General features: G+C 48.4%; 1 protein-coding gene across 4 annotated transcripts; it reads right to left on the minus strand.

Moving 5' to 3' along the window:
• Positions 1–429: 429 nt before the first annotated feature.
• Positions 430–12,044, minus strand: LOC116988286. 4 transcript variants are annotated; one of them, XM_033044843.1, is made up of 8 exons: positions 11,620–12,041; positions 9,452–9,578; positions 6,994–7,169; positions 6,238–6,407; positions 5,654–5,804; positions 5,075–5,199; positions 1,335–1,730; positions 430–1,304 (listed from the first exon to the last, which is right to left on the minus strand). In XM_033044843.1, the coding sequence occupies exons 1-8, from the start codon at positions 11,660–11,662 to the stop codon at positions 696–698; spliced, it is 1,797 nt and encodes a 598-aa protein (XP_032900734.1). In that variant the 5' UTR covers positions 11,663–12,041; the 3' UTR covers positions 430–695. The 4 variants fall into 4 exon arrangements, with proteins under 4 accessions (XP_032900734.1, XP_032900732.1, XP_032900736.1 ...); XM_033044841.1 differs by having other exon boundaries at positions 430–1,730; positions 11,620–12,042; XM_033044845.1 differs by lacking the exons at positions 6,994–7,169; positions 9,452–9,578 and having other exon boundaries at positions 430–1,730; positions 11,620–12,044.
• Positions 12,045–15,147: the final 3,103 nt, after the last annotated feature.

Genomic DNA, 15,147 nt, shown 5'->3' on the forward strand with positions numbered 1-15,147 from the left:
AGGAATCCGACTCAGTTTCACAACAGCAGCTGAAGGAGATTTACAAGATGATTAAAAATAAATAGAGCCAACAGCAAGTTCCAGCAGACGCTGAAACGCTGAGATAAAGCAGGGAATGCGGCAAATGCTGAGTGGCATCTATGGTGAGGGAAGGAGATATGAGTTACAGGTAAATCAGAAGCATTGTGGCTACGACTCTCCCTGCCTGTGACGTCCGCCAGTCTTACAGAGAGAGACTCTGCTAACCACAGTCTCTTTACCAGTTGGCTTTCAAGGCTCAGAATTGTTTATGAATGATTCCTCGGTTTAGTTGAGTTAAATGTCCCGTGTACTGAGGTACAGTGAAGAGCCTTGTGTTGCGTGCTAACCAGTCAGCGGAAAGACAATACATGATTACAATCGATCCATTTACAGTGCATAGATACAGGGTAAGGCAAAGCCAGTGGTCATTTATTACATTGTCAGAAGGGAAATAAATAATTTAATACTTGATGGAAAGTCTGGATCTGCAGTTTTAGGACAGAAATAACAACGGGTGCTAAAGGTTCAACCAACGTCAGAGTGTGGTTTCTCCATTCACTGAGTATCTTCAGGAGTTGCCATCCTGCTGACCAATGGTTTACTAATCATGGGCGTCAGGACTGGACACCACTGGAACCGTCCAGATTCAGGGCAAGCACAAACCTGTTTAGCATCTATTCATCCACCTGGACCTGTATTTCCCAAGCTGCAAGCAGTGAGCTCGCTTCAGCTGCAGTGTTTGTTGGCAAAGTCTCTTGTTGCCAGTCTCTATGTGGTGAAGGCAAGGTTGGCAGCTGGGCCTGGCATCCATCGTCCCAGGTAGGCATCAGCTGGGATAGGACGGAGGATTCACCCAACAAGGGGCTGGATAAATGACTGTAACTTGGTGGAACATTGGTCATAGGTACCTCTTCATCCAATCCTGTACCCCGCACCCTCGAAGCATCATCCTCGCCCGTTAACGATGACAGCAGTGTGTCCCTCCGCACGCGTGGCCTATAGTGAAGCAAGAGTGGGCAGGATTGGACCTCCTCTTCCAACGGAGGCAACAAAGTCACTTCCAATGGTTGCTTCTTCCAATCAGCTTCCTTATTGTCATCTCGCAACGACAGAAGTGATCTTGGTTTTCCTTCCATTGTGTGTAGTGTCGGCACATCCATCTCAGGACGTTGGGACAATATCCGCCTGTCCACCTTGTAAAGAAGACCTTCTCTGGCCACCTGCAATGCAGTCGATGGGATGTCCCTGTTGGTCGAACCGCCTGTGTTTGCGTCGGGAATGTCGGGCGACGCGATGTAAAGAATCGGCGTGTTATCTTCCACTCGTGTCCGTGAACCGTCCTCACCTGACGCCTGGGTGTTTGACGGACGCTGGGAGCACTGGGGGCGATACGGTGAAGACCACTCATTGTCCCCCAGCCCAGAGGAGCGGTCAGTCTGAAGGTCACACGGACTGGAAGTGGGCCCGCTGGTCTGCTGGCCCATGCTGTGGTGTTGAGGTGCGTAGGGTCCCAGCAATGTGGCCAAGCCAAGCTCCCCCACTCTCAATATTCCTGCCGTGTCGCAGGAAAGGCATTTGAAAAGACCAATGTCCTCTGCGAGAATGTTCTGTTCAAAGTGGAACATGTCCTTCTGGCTGGTGACCTCCTGCGGCTTGGCCATGGAATGTTTCCATGAGGAATGTTTCTTCATCAGGATCTTGTTCAGATCCTGAAATTAAAACATGGAAGTCAATTGTAGAAACAAAGAACTGCAGGCGCTGGTTTATAACCAAAGAAAGACACAAAGTGCTGGAGTAACTCAGGTGGTCAGGCCCAATGAGTTACACCTGCTCATGCCAGTAAATTTATCAACTTTCTCAAGAACTTTGAGAAAGTCTCCCATACTATTTTAGTTCTGCAGGAAGCAACAATGTCCGTCTCATAGAGTCTTAGTGTGTTACAGCACGGAAACAGGCCCTTCGTCCCAACTTGACCACACCGACCAACGTCCCATCTACACTAGTCCCACTTGCCTGCGTTTGGCCCGTATCACTTCAAGCCTGGCCTATCCACGTACCTGTCTAATTGTCTCTTAACCCTTGCAAAAGTATAGAAACATAGAAACATAGAAAATAGGTGCAGGAGTAGGCCATTCGGCCCTTCGAGCCTGCACCGCCATTCAATATGATCATGGCTGATCATCCACTCAGTATCCTGTACCTGCCTCAACTACCTCCTCCGGCAGCTCGTTTCATACACCCACCACCCTCTGTGTAAAAAGTTACCCCTCAGGTTCCTACTAATTCTTTCCCCCCCTCACCTTAAACCAATGTCCTCTGGTTCTCGATTCCCTGACTCTGGGCAAGAGACTGCGTGTGTCTACCCCATCTATCCAACATCCTCGTAAATCTCCTCTGCACCCTTTCCAGCTTAATGGCATCCATCCCCTAGCAGGGAGACCGAACTGAACACACTGCTGCCGGTAGAAACAAGGAACAGCAGGTGCTGGTCTACACCAAAGATAGACACAAAGTGCTGGGGTAACTCAGCGGGTCAGGCAGCACCTTTGGAGAAAAGGAATGGGTGACGTTTTGGGTCAAGAACAGCTTCCCCCTATCATTCACCAGGCTTTGTCCTGTCCCCCACTGTAGCGGCAGATTTTTATCGTTTTGGAAGATTTGTCTGTGAAGAAGCTCTGAAGGTCTCTGATGATGAGCTCGCATGCGTATAATTCCCCTTAACCATGTAGTCCATTTAACGGCTAGAGGGAGTAATCTCTTGACCTTCAGAGCTTCTTCACAGACAAATCTTCCAAAACACCGTCTTTTGATGAATAAATTCTTTATTGTTGATGAAAAACAATAAGGTACATCCAGACACCTTCAGACTCGTTACTATAATCTTCATCGAACTCCAGCTAGTCGCTTTAAATGTTAGGAAACTCCTCGTGTCTCCGTTACACGTTGCATGGTCAAAGGGTAAACCTTCTACATGCTGGTTCTAAACTAAACTAACAACTAAGCTTCTGCGCAAGAAACTTAGCTCAAAACACGCCTTAAAATACATCATAAATCCCACCCACAATATAACGGGCAGTCTAAAATCTAAAGACACATGCCATAATTAATGACACACAAAACTAGCCCAATTGCCACTACACCCACCTCTCCTCAGCTTTCTCCTCAACTCCCAAAATAACCGGTCTGCAGAAGGGACTCAACCCCACCCTCATCTACCCATGGTCTCCAGCTATGCTGCCTGAGCTCTTAGTGAAAGCGGAGTCAGGGGATATGGGGAGAAGGCAGGAACGGGGTATTGATTGTGGATGATCAGCCATGGTCACATTGAATGGCGGTGCTGGCTCGAAGGGCCGAATGGCCTACTCCTGCACCTATTCAGTAGGGGGCGCTCCTCTGTGTGCAGCCATGTCAGCAGCGCGTCAGTTTTTCCAGCTTTTTTTAAATTTTTTAGTATGTTTTAAAGTGTGTATTTTGTGTTTCTTTGTGTGTTTTGTGTGGGGGGTGGTGTGGGGGGGGTGAGGGGGAAACCGCTTCGGTTGCCTCCTCCATGGAGAGGCGACTTTTTCCAGGTCGCCTCCCCCGTGGCCTAACATCAAGGATCGACGCGGCCTTTCCCGGAGACGCGCCCGGGGCTTCAGCGGCGGGAGCAGCGTGGACTCTCGGCGTGGAGCAGGCGACCCTCGCTGGAGGGGAGCGCTCCGTTTCGCTGGCCCGGGGCAGCCGGCAGCCTGAAGCCGCAGCCTGAAGCCGCGGTCTGCACAGCTCCAGCTGGTGCGGCGTCTACAGCCCGGGATCCCTCGTGGGGGACCCGGGGGAAGAAGAAGCCATCACTGCCGGCCCGCGGCCAACTTCTACCGCGGGTGCGGCATGGACTTACCATCACCCCTGGAGGGGAACTTCGACCGCCGGCCCTGCAGTCTACGGTGCTTCTGGCTGCGGCGGGGACTTTAAATCTCGACCGCCGGCCTGCGGCCTACAACAATCTAAAGCCGCGGTCTCCGGTGAGGAAGAGCCGATCCTGGACTGACTCTGGACTCTGGTCCTGTACACGGGGGGGAAATGGAGGAGGACTGGCCAAATTTTTGTGCCTTCCACCACAGTGATGAATGCTGTGGTGGATGTTTGTGTTACAGTTTTATTGTGTGTTCTTTATTATTGTACTGCTGCTGACAACCCAAATTTCCACCAACCCTGGTTGTGTGGCAATAAATTATATCTATCTATCTATCTATTGTCAATTGTCTATTGATCTGCTGAGATACTCCAGCAATTTGTGTTTTGGGTTGGGATGCTTCTTCTGAAGAAGGGTTCCGACCACGAAACGTCACCTATCCATGTTCTCCACAGATGCTGCCTGCCCCGCTGAGTTACTCCAGCACTCTGTGAAACGTCACCTATCCATGTTCTCCACAGATGCTGCCTGACCCGCTGAGTTACTCCAGCACTCTGTGAAACGTCACCTATCCATGTTCTCCACAGATGCTGCCTGACCCGCTGAGTTACTCCAGCACTCTGTGTCTTTCTATACAATACTGCTGGAGCTGGCACTAGCAGCTGCAATGTCACACATTCTCCTCCCTGCCACCAGTAGAGGCTAAGACTTATTACCAATCTAAAGCCCATCTAGTAACTGGTTTAGATCAACACCGAGCAAGTGTTTCTGCATGAAGCCATGGTGGTACGGGGATAATATCTTGCAGTTTAATGAATTAGCGGCAATTTATTTATGTCATCAAACGTTTTTAATAGCTGGTGGTTAAGATAGTCAGCAGCTGCCCTTGTGTTGAAACCGGGTTGTAAAAATACCAGCGTGTGAATGTGGCATCAGGTTCAGCTGTGAGCATCCTTCAGTCTCCCCCCCCCCCCCCCCCCCCCCCCCCCCCAGGCAGTAGGTAGTCAGCGATGGATACAAGACTAGTGGCCTCGTCATGTGGCAACTTACACCCCCCTTCACCCCTCACACCCTCCCCTCCCCCTCCCCCTCCACCCTCCCCCCGTTCCCGTGCTGAGCTGCTCCATGCTCTATGTTGTAACACACAGAAGGTTGACATACCAGGGCGTGTGGCAGCGCTGTGTGAAGTGTTGTATAACTGTGGACCATCCAGCAGAATATTCCCGTGGTCATCAGTCCAAACAACACCGACGCAGTCACTAGCAGAACAATCATCAGTGTCCACTCTACAAAAGATAAAGCACAATAAATCACTGTAGAACATGAAGGGGATTTAGACTTTAGAGATACAGTGTGGAAACAGGCCCTTCGGCCCGTGTAGTCCGCGCTGACCTATGATCACCCCCGTACACTAACACTATCCTACACACACTAGCGACAATTTTACAATTGTTTTTACCATAGTCGCGATCAACGTACAAACCCGCACGTCTTTGGAGTGTGGGCGGAAACCGGAGCACCCGGAGAAAACCCACGCAGGTCACGTGGAGAACGTGCAAACTCCGTAACGACAGCACCCGTAGTCAGGATCGAACCTGCGTCCCTGGCGCTGTGAGGCAGCAACTCTACCCGCTGCACCACCGTGCCACCCTTTATGTTTTGCTCAGGATTCCAGCATCTGCAGTTGCGTCTGTCTCCACAGAGCCAGCCTTCCTTCCATCTGCGAGGAAACACACTCACCTCTCTCTGTCTGGCTGCAGAACTCTGCTGTCTGACTCTCCTTTAAGAAGATATCTCTCTCTAAAAGCAGCTTCGCAGTGCCACAGTATTCAGTACTGGGCTCCAAAGATTCAACTGTGAAGTTTCCGTTGTCATTTAAGGCGACAAAGACCTGAAAATAAAAATATAATAGATCCTTTCTCAACTAGAGTTTTACAGCATGGATACAGGCCCTTCGGCCCAACCTGCCCATACTGGCCAATGTCCCAGCTACACTAGTCACAGAGTGATACAGCATGGATACAGGCCCGTCAGCCCAACCTGCCCACACCGGCCAACATGTCCCTGCTACACTAGTCCCACCTGCCTGTGTTTGGTCCATATCCCTCCAAACCTGTCCTATCCATGTACCTGTCTAACTTTTTATTAAACATTGGGATAGTCCCAGCCTCAACTACCTCCCCCGGCAGCTTATTCCATACACCCACCACCCTCTGTGTGAAAAAGTTACCCCTCAGGTTCCTATTGAATCTTTTTGCCTTCATTTTGTGAATTATTTTGTTTTATCGAAATTAGTGTTAAATTGAATGAAAACGATGTTTTACCATTTTATTAGTGGCAGCTTCATTGAGCTGAACCTTATATTCAACAATGGAGAAGATGTCTTCGATAGAACGCCGCGGTGTGTCTCTGAGGTGAACTGTTGGTGGCTCCAGCCAGATGTCGATGGATCGAGCTCGGACCCCCCACCTCACCTCAGGGGGTCCGATAACAGCTGAAAGAGAAGCAGGAAAGGAGTAGGTTTAACCTGGTGGTGCATCAGTAGAATTGCTGCCATACAACGTGACCTTCTGGACTTAGGCTGAGAAAACGTTACTGAGACAAGACCTGTGGGGTCAAAATCCAGGAGGAAAGTAATGGTTGACTGTGGAGGTTTAACCAGTCAGAACCTTTAGCCCAGGGTAGCAATGTCAAAGACCAGGGGGCATTGGTTTATGATCACAGAGGGCAAGTTTCAATGAGTTGTGTGTGTCAAATGTTTACACAAAGGAACCAGAGGTGGTGATGGAGGCATTTGTGGCTTTTAGATCGGTACAGGGCAGGGATTGGAGGGATATGGATCATGTACAGAGAGTGGCGATTAGTTCATCTTGGTATGGTGTTCAGCATGGACATTGTGGGCCGAAGGGCCTGCTCCTGTGCTGTTCTGTTCCCTGTTCTATGTGGAGGTGGGTGGAGCAGTATTTTGTCACTGGTTCCTCTGTATAACTGGCCTTGTGTCTCATTGTCCCAGCTCCAGTGGTGACAGAGGGATAGCATTGAGGCCCACTGGTTAACCAGTGTTGGGGAAGGATACTCACTCTTGTCCAAAGGGCAGAAGCGTTCTGATATGGTCCATTCAGACTCGCCACCCTGCCCCACGGCCTTCACTCTGGCATAATACCAGTTGGTCTCCTGGTCAAATTCCCTGGTTAAATCACAGCGGTGTTGGGAGGTGCGGTAACACTCTGCCTTACTCAGCCAGGCCTCGCCGTAACTGGAGAGGGAATGGGACATTCATGAAACCAAGAGTGAAACTCCACACCCTGCAAACTGCTCCACACTCTACACGTCATTGCCTAGCAAGGTGCCAGCCAGCTGGACATTGCCACACCACCTTTGTAGAGCTAAATGATGTCGGCACTGTCTCTACCTGCTTTGGTTCTACCTGTCCCAGGTGTTACGAAGGATGGGCCTGGCACAGATGCCACGCAAGGTGCCAGCCAGCTGGACATTGCCACACCACCTTTGTAGAGCTAAATGATGTCGGTACTGTCTCTACCTGCTTTGGTTCTACCTGTCCCAGGTGTAGTGAAGGATGGGCCTGGTGCAGATGCCACGCAAGGTGCCAGCCAGCTGGACATTGCCACACCACCTTTGTAGAGCTAAATGATGTCGGTACTGTCTCTACCTGCTTTGGTTCTACCTGTCCCAGGTGTTACGAAGGATGGGCCTGGTGCAGATGCCACGCAAGGTGCCAGTCAGCTGGACGTTGCCGCCCCATCTGTCGCTCGTGGAAAGGTTCTTCCTGGCCAACACCTTTGACCACAAGTCCATCGGGCAGTGGTCAGCACGGAATGTCCTGCAGGCACTGCAGGGAAAGGACTCGATGGATCCGGTGGCGTGGTTCCCAGAGCAGACTGCCCAGCTTGTCTGGCAAAATGCCTCATCGCCAGAACTGACCAACAAGCACCAAGACCTGGCTTGGCTGGCGGTGAGGGGAGCCCTCCCAGTCAGATCCTTCCTGCACCGTCGGAACCTCACTACCAGCTCACGCTGCCCTCGGGACGGTTGCTATGGAGAGGAGACGGTTGCCCATCTCTTTGCAGAGTGTGGATTCGCAAAGAGAGTCTGGAGAGGTTTGAAAGGGTCCCTGGAACACTTTATCCCGAACAGCTCCGTCACAGAGGACTCTGTGATTTACGGACTGTTCCCAGGGACACATTCAGAGACTGACATCGAGTGCTGCTGGAGGGTCATCAACTCAGTGAAAGACGCTCTTTGGTCTGCCCGAGCGTTGCTCACCACCCAGCAGAGCGAGATGTCCGTCAGGGAATGTTGCCGACTGGCCCGCTGCAGACTGCAGGAGTACGTGCTGAGGGACTCGCTGAAGCTTGGTGCAGCCAACGCCAAGGCTCGGTGGGGGAGAGCCACAGTCTAGGATCCTTCTGCTGCTGGACATGGGGGGCAGAGTCCGGTGGGGACCCCCCTCACACAAGGGGTGGGATACCACCCCGGGGGGGGGGGGGGGGGGGGGGCACTTGAGAGGTAATTGTGCGATGTGTAAAGAAAAAAGGAGGTAACTTCAGCATCTGCAGTTTCTTGTGAATCCATTAAAAATCCAGCGAGTTTTATCCACCCATATGGTGGAGCTGAGAATTTAAAGCTGTCTATAACCTGAAGATTAAACAAACGCCCTCTAATTAAGCCCAACATGTGTCGCAGCAAGACCGCCCTACATACCAATCCAGCAGGATTTAATTAACTTTAATCTGCAGTAAACATTCCTGGTGCGTGGGAAGGAACTGCAGATGCTGGCTTACACCAGAGATAAGACACAAAGTGCTGGAGTAATTCAGCGGGTCAGGCAGCATCTGTGGAGAACATGGATCAGTGAAGTTTCACAGAGTGCTGGAGTAACTCAGCGGGCCAGGCAGCATCTGTGGAGGGTCTGAAGAAGGGTCTCGACCCGAAACGTCACCTATTCATTTTCTCCAGAGATGCTGCCTGACCCGCTGAGTTACCCCTGCTTTTTGTGTTTAAACCAGCACCTGCAGTTCCTTCCTACACATTTTGTCCGCTCCACTGCGAAATCTCCTCAAGGTATGCCTGCTTTGAAAAAATTCTCCTAGTCTCTCCAAGGCAGTCTGAAGTAGGGTCTCAATCCAAAACGTCACCTATTTCTTTTCTCCAGAGATGCTGTCTGACCCGTTGAGTTACTCCAACTCTTTATGCCGATCTTCAGTCTAAATTAACATCTGCAGTTCCTTCCTACGTATCTGTGGAGAACATGGATAGGTGACGTTTCACAGAGTGTTGGAGTAACTCAGTGGGTCAGGCAGCATCTGTGGAGAACATTGTGGAGAACATTTACTTTGTAGTAAATGCCTACTATGTTCTGTGTGCTGAAGCAAAGCAAGAATTTCATTGTCCTATACAGGGACACATGACAATAAACTCACTTGAACTTGAACTTGAACATGGATAGGTGACGTTTCAGGTCGGGACTTTTCTTCAGGCTGGGATATTCCTGTAACCGAATCAATAAATGGGACGTACATCTGGTACTCAACATCATACACGGAGTCTCTGGGTCCATGTGGCGCCCAGTGAAGGATGGAATTGAAGTTACTGGAATTGATGAAGACATGGACGGGTCTGGGTAACATCGTCACCGCGAGGCAGCCTGAAAATGGAAAACAGGTTGAATTACACCCACCTTCACCAAATGTTTATGAAGGAACTGCAGATGCTGGAAAAACCGAAGGTAGATAAAAATGCTGGAGAAACTCAGAGGGTGAGGCAGCATCTATGGAGCGAAGGAATAGGTGACGTTTCGGGTCGAGACCCGGAAGGGTCTCGACCCGAAACGTCGCCTATTCCTTCGCTCCATAGATGCTTTCTGGGTCTCGACCCGAAACGTCGCCTATTTCTTCGCTCCATAGATACTGCCTCACCCGCTGAGTTTCTCCAGCATTTTTGTCTACCCACCTTTACCAAAGATCCACACCATCCTGGCCACACACTCATCTCCCTGCTACCTTCAGGTAGAAGGTACAGGAGCCTGAAGACTGCAACGTCCAGGTTCAGGAATAGCCATTTCCCCACAGCCATCAGGCTATTAAACCTGGCTCGGACAAAACTCTGATTATTAATAACCCATTATCTGTTATTTGCACTTTATCAGTTTATTTATTCATGTGTGTATATATTTATACAATGGTATATGGACACACTGATCTGTTCTGTATTCATGCCGACTATGTTCTGTTGTGCTGAAGCAAAGCAAGAATTTCATTGTCCTATCAGGGGCACATGACAATAAACTCACTTGAACGAACTCTGTTACAGATCTCTCTCCAAACAAGTGTGGAATTGAAACAAACTGCATATTTCAAAAGTTGCAATGGACTCAGATAGTAATTCACCGCATAGGTAATAGGTTGGATGTCATAGGTTTAAGTTCTGTTTAGTTTATTGTCACGTGTACTGAGGTACAGTGAAAAGCTCTTGCTGCGTGCTAACCAGTCAGTGGGAAGACAATATATGATTACAATTTGCAGTGTGTAGATCCATGATGAGGGAATGACAATAGACAATACACAATAGATGCAGGAGGAGGCCATTCAGCCCTTCGAGCCAATGTGATCATGGCTGATCATCCCCAATCAATACCCCGTTCCTGCCTTTTCCCCATATCCCCTGACTCCGCTATCTTTAAGAGCCCTATCTAGCTCTCTCTTGAAAGCATCCAGAGAACCGCTCTCCACCACCCTCTGAGGCAGAGAATTCCACAGACTCACAACTCTCGGTGAGAAAAAGTGTTTCCTCGTCTCCGTTCTAAACTGACGTTTAGTTTAAGGTGAGAGGGGAAAGATTTAATAGGGACCATGGGTAAAAATAGGGGCAACTTCTTCACACAGAGGGTGGTGGGTGTATGTGACGAGCTGCCTGAGAAGGTAATTGAGGCTGGTACAATAACAACATTTCACAAGACCTTTGGACAGGTTCACAGATAATAAAGGTTTTGGGGGGGTGTGGGCAAAATGCAGGCAGATGGGAGGTGGAGACAGGGCACCAAGTCGGCATGACAGTGGGTTTTCTCAGAGACCTTCAGTTTCTTTCCACACTCCAAAGACGTGCAGGTTTGTAGGTTAATTGGCTTGGTATAAATGTAAATTGTTCCCAGTGTGTGGGATGATGTTAGTGTGCGGGGATCGCTGGTCAGCGCAGACGCGGTGGGCTGAAGGGCCTGTTTCCACGCTGTATCTCTAAACTAAACTAAAATAATAATGAAACCATCAACTCAATTGAATTTGGAACTCAACTTGCTCTGAAACATGTTTAAGTCAATAGCAGAGATTAGTACTGGAGTCAGTACTCACCAGCAATAGCAGAGATTAGTACTGGAGTCAGTACTCACCAGCAATAGCAGAGATTAGTACTGGAGTCAGTACTCACCAGCAACAGCAGAGATTAGTACTGGAGTCAGTACTCACCAGCAATAGCAGAGATTAGTACTGGAGTCAGTACTCACCAGCAATAGCAGAGATTAGTACTGGAGTCAATACTCACCAGCAACAGCAGAGATTAGTACTGGAGTCAATACTCACCAGCAACAGCAGATATTAATACTGGAGTCAGTACTCACCAGCAATAGCAGAGATTAATACTGGAATCAATACTCATCAGCAACAGCAGAGATTAATACTGGAATCAATACTCACCAGCAATAGCAGAGATTAGTACTGGGATCCAACGGAGCCACATGGTGTAAATCTCACTCGCTCTCACGTAAACACAGCAGAGACAGGCAACTCCAAGGTGGATTGTGAACGTCAGGAAGCTCTTGGCTTCAATAGCCAGGGACGTGAGCAAAACCCCAGCATTTGTGAGGGTCTTGCTTTTATCCCAGTCCACATACGGCCCACCTGTGTGTGAAGACTCCTGTTTGTACTGTGATCAATCACCTTCAACCCAGTGGAGTTCCTGGTTGGTAAACGGGTGACTTGTTTGGACAGCCTTGTGTGATCATGTGGCCCCCGATTGGATAGCGACCGGTCTGTTTACATTCATCAACTTATCTAAAGTTATGATCACTATGATGCATAGTTGCTGATAGGTGGAGTCTGAAGTTCAATTAGTTCTTTCTGAACACACCCTTCAGTCAGGAAGTGAAGCTGTCCCTGGTCAATCGTAGAGACAAGGAACGGCTGCTGGCTATTGTCCATCAAACTATCAAACAACCCCCTCAATGGTGTCACCTGTTACTCCCCACCCCCCTCCCCTCCAGCTTTTTTTCCCACCTCTCCTGGAATCAGTCTGAAGAAAGATCCTCACCCAAAACATCACCTGTCCATGGTCCCCAGAGACGGATGGATACTTTATTATCACAAGTGACGAGGCAGTGAGATTCTTTGCTTGAGTACCAGAGGCATGCAAACAGTCGCCACATAGAGGGCACGAACAAAGTATCCCCGCTGGCTCCTCCTGTATTCCCCCCCATCCCTCCCTCACGGCGTTCCCCCCATACCGGGACCCCATTGCTCATCCCCCTCCCCCCCTCATGGGGGTTCGATGCTACCTTTCCCACTGAGATACTCCAGCATTTTGTGTGTTTCTAAGGAAGTGCAGATGCTGGTTTACAAAAAAAGACAGAGTGCTGGAGTAACTCAGCAGATCAGGCAGCATCTCTGGAGAACATGGTTAGGAAACGTTTCAGGTCAAGACCCTTCTTCAGACTCTAGCATTTATTATTCATGAATAATTAAAAAATCAAAAAAAGTTAAACGACCAACATGTCCCAGCTACACTAGTCCCACCTGCCTGCATTTGGTCCATATCCCTCTAAACCTGTCCTATCCATGTACCTGTCTAACTGTTTCTTAAACATTGCAATAGTATCTGCCTCAACTACCTCCTCTGGCAGCTCGTTCCATACACCCACCACCCTTTGTGTGGAAAAGGTTACCCCTCAGATTCCTATTAAATCTTTTCCCCCTCACCTTAAACCCATGTCCTCTGGTTCTCGATTCCCCTACTCTGGGCAAGAGACTCTCAGCTTAGCTCAGTTCAGTTCAGTTTTTATTTATCATATGTAGGTTAACACAGGGTCAACGGTACAATGAAATGTGTTTGACAAGACAACGGGTCACCTCAGCAATGATATTACAAGGATAAAATTAATGTTAAAAAAAAGATAAGAGTGGCATTGGTAGGTAAAAGACAATAATAATGAATAGAATATTCAACATATATGATGTGTTTATCAGTTCAGAAGCCTAATGGCATGATGATAAAAACTGTTCTTAAGTTGTTATCAAATGTACATGGGAGGATTGCACACTAACACAGGAAATCTGTCTCCTTGTACAAGATCCACAGCAGTGGAGAAAGCACAAACAATTCTCCTCCTCACTGCTATAACCTACACTTTACTCTATATTCTAGACCACTTTGCTGAAGAGATTTAACGCACACTTCCTGAAAATATAATTGCTCTCTCGTGATGCTTGTAAAGGAAGATTTGCTCTTAGCAATAGTGACATATGGCAGGGAAACAGGCCCTTCAGCCCAAATTGCCCACGCCGACCAAGATACCCCTTCTGACCGACTCCCACCTGCCCACCTTTGGGCCATATCTCTCTAAACCTTTCCACCTATGTAGCTGGTCTAATATCTTCTAAATGTCATTACAGTACTTGCCTCCTCTGGCAGCTCGTTTTATATAACCACTTATGTGAAAAAGTTGCCCCTCAACCACTTATTAAATTTTGGTACAGAGTTACTCAATGGGTCAGGAAGCATTTCTGGAGAACACGGATAGGTCTTAGATGTTTCCTCTCACCCTTCTTCTTCATGCGTGTGGCATGCACAGCCTAAAGTTGTAAGACAACTTGTTCTGTTTGATGTTTAAGAAGGAACTGCAGATGCTGGAAAATCGAAGGTAAAGGCAAAAATGCTGGAGAAACTCAGCAGGTGAGGCAGCATCTATGGAGCGAAGGGGATAGGCAACGTTTCGGGTCAAGATCCTCACATCAGTCTGAAGGAGGGTCTCGACCCGAAACGTCGCCTATTTCCTTCGCTCCATAGATGCTTCCTTACCCGCTGAGTTTCTCCAGCATTTTTGTCTTTAACTTGTTCTGTTTGATCTTCTGTTTGTGCACGCCAGGTTGATTGCATTCGTCCAAACAGAGTGGACCACGTGAAGGTTGCAATCTCTCACCCCTCCTCTCACCCTCAACAATGTCATCTATTCCTTGATTCAAATACTCTGCATTCAGCCGATCAATTCCCCTCATGGTTCTATGCACCTCTATAAGATATATCTGCCTTTTATCTTGCAGAGTTTATGCTTAACTGCAACGCAAAATCCCCTGGTTGCGCTGAGTTAGCAGTTGCTTTGTGGAACTTTGTATCATGTACAATATGTTGCTCTCTGAACCTCTCACTGGAACACAGGATGTGGGCAAACCACCACAACATCTCATGTTAAATCTTCTTTGTCTGAGACGTTGTTTGCAACGGTTGTTGCAAGAGTCCTCCTGCTCGGTGGGAGATGAACCAATTGCTGGATGAGCTTGGAGACCGTTCCCGTAAACCTCCTCTGGACTCTCCAACACCAGCGTACCCTCCCTCTGATACGGGGCCCAAATCTGCTCACAATATATAAATGACTTGGACGAGAATACAGGTATTGATATGATTTATGTGGTCATGTGAACTGAAATGCAATTAAAAATGTTATTTTGAGTACCACCCAGTCACATTATACATGGGTACAACCAACCCATACACAGTAGAACAGGTAGAGTCTTATAGATGAGGCTGCTCAGACCCTCTAGTCCTGGCAACATCCTTGTAAATCACTTATTTCTGATTGTGTGTTGACCAGAACTGCAACATAAATAATTCTGTAGTGGGCAAAGCTGTACTATAATATCCCAGCTCATGTATTCCATGTCTCCACTAAACACCAAGTACACCTTCTTCACTGCCTTATCCACCTGTACTGCCACCTTCAGGGATTTGGGGATCTGTGCAGCGAGGCCATTCCACCAGGCAATACTCTCCACATCCACTTTCCAGCCTTTCACCATTCGGTAAGATTCAAAGAGGTCTATGTAGTCTGTGTTAAAATTGTCATTTTTGGAAATTTGCCATGTTCAACCTAGCTGCCACATTAAAATAGCACCTACACCCAAAGTATTTTATTGACTGCAAAGTATTTGGGGAGCATGGAAGTCTAAAGAAGG

The sequence above is a fragment of the Amblyraja radiata genome, chromosome 27, assembly GCF_010909765.2.
Source record: "Amblyraja radiata isolate CabotCenter1 chromosome 27, sAmbRad1.1.pri, whole genome shotgun sequence".
In the NCBI taxonomy this organism is placed as follows: domain Eukaryota; kingdom Metazoa; phylum Chordata; class Chondrichthyes; order Rajiformes; family Rajidae; genus Amblyraja; species Amblyraja radiata.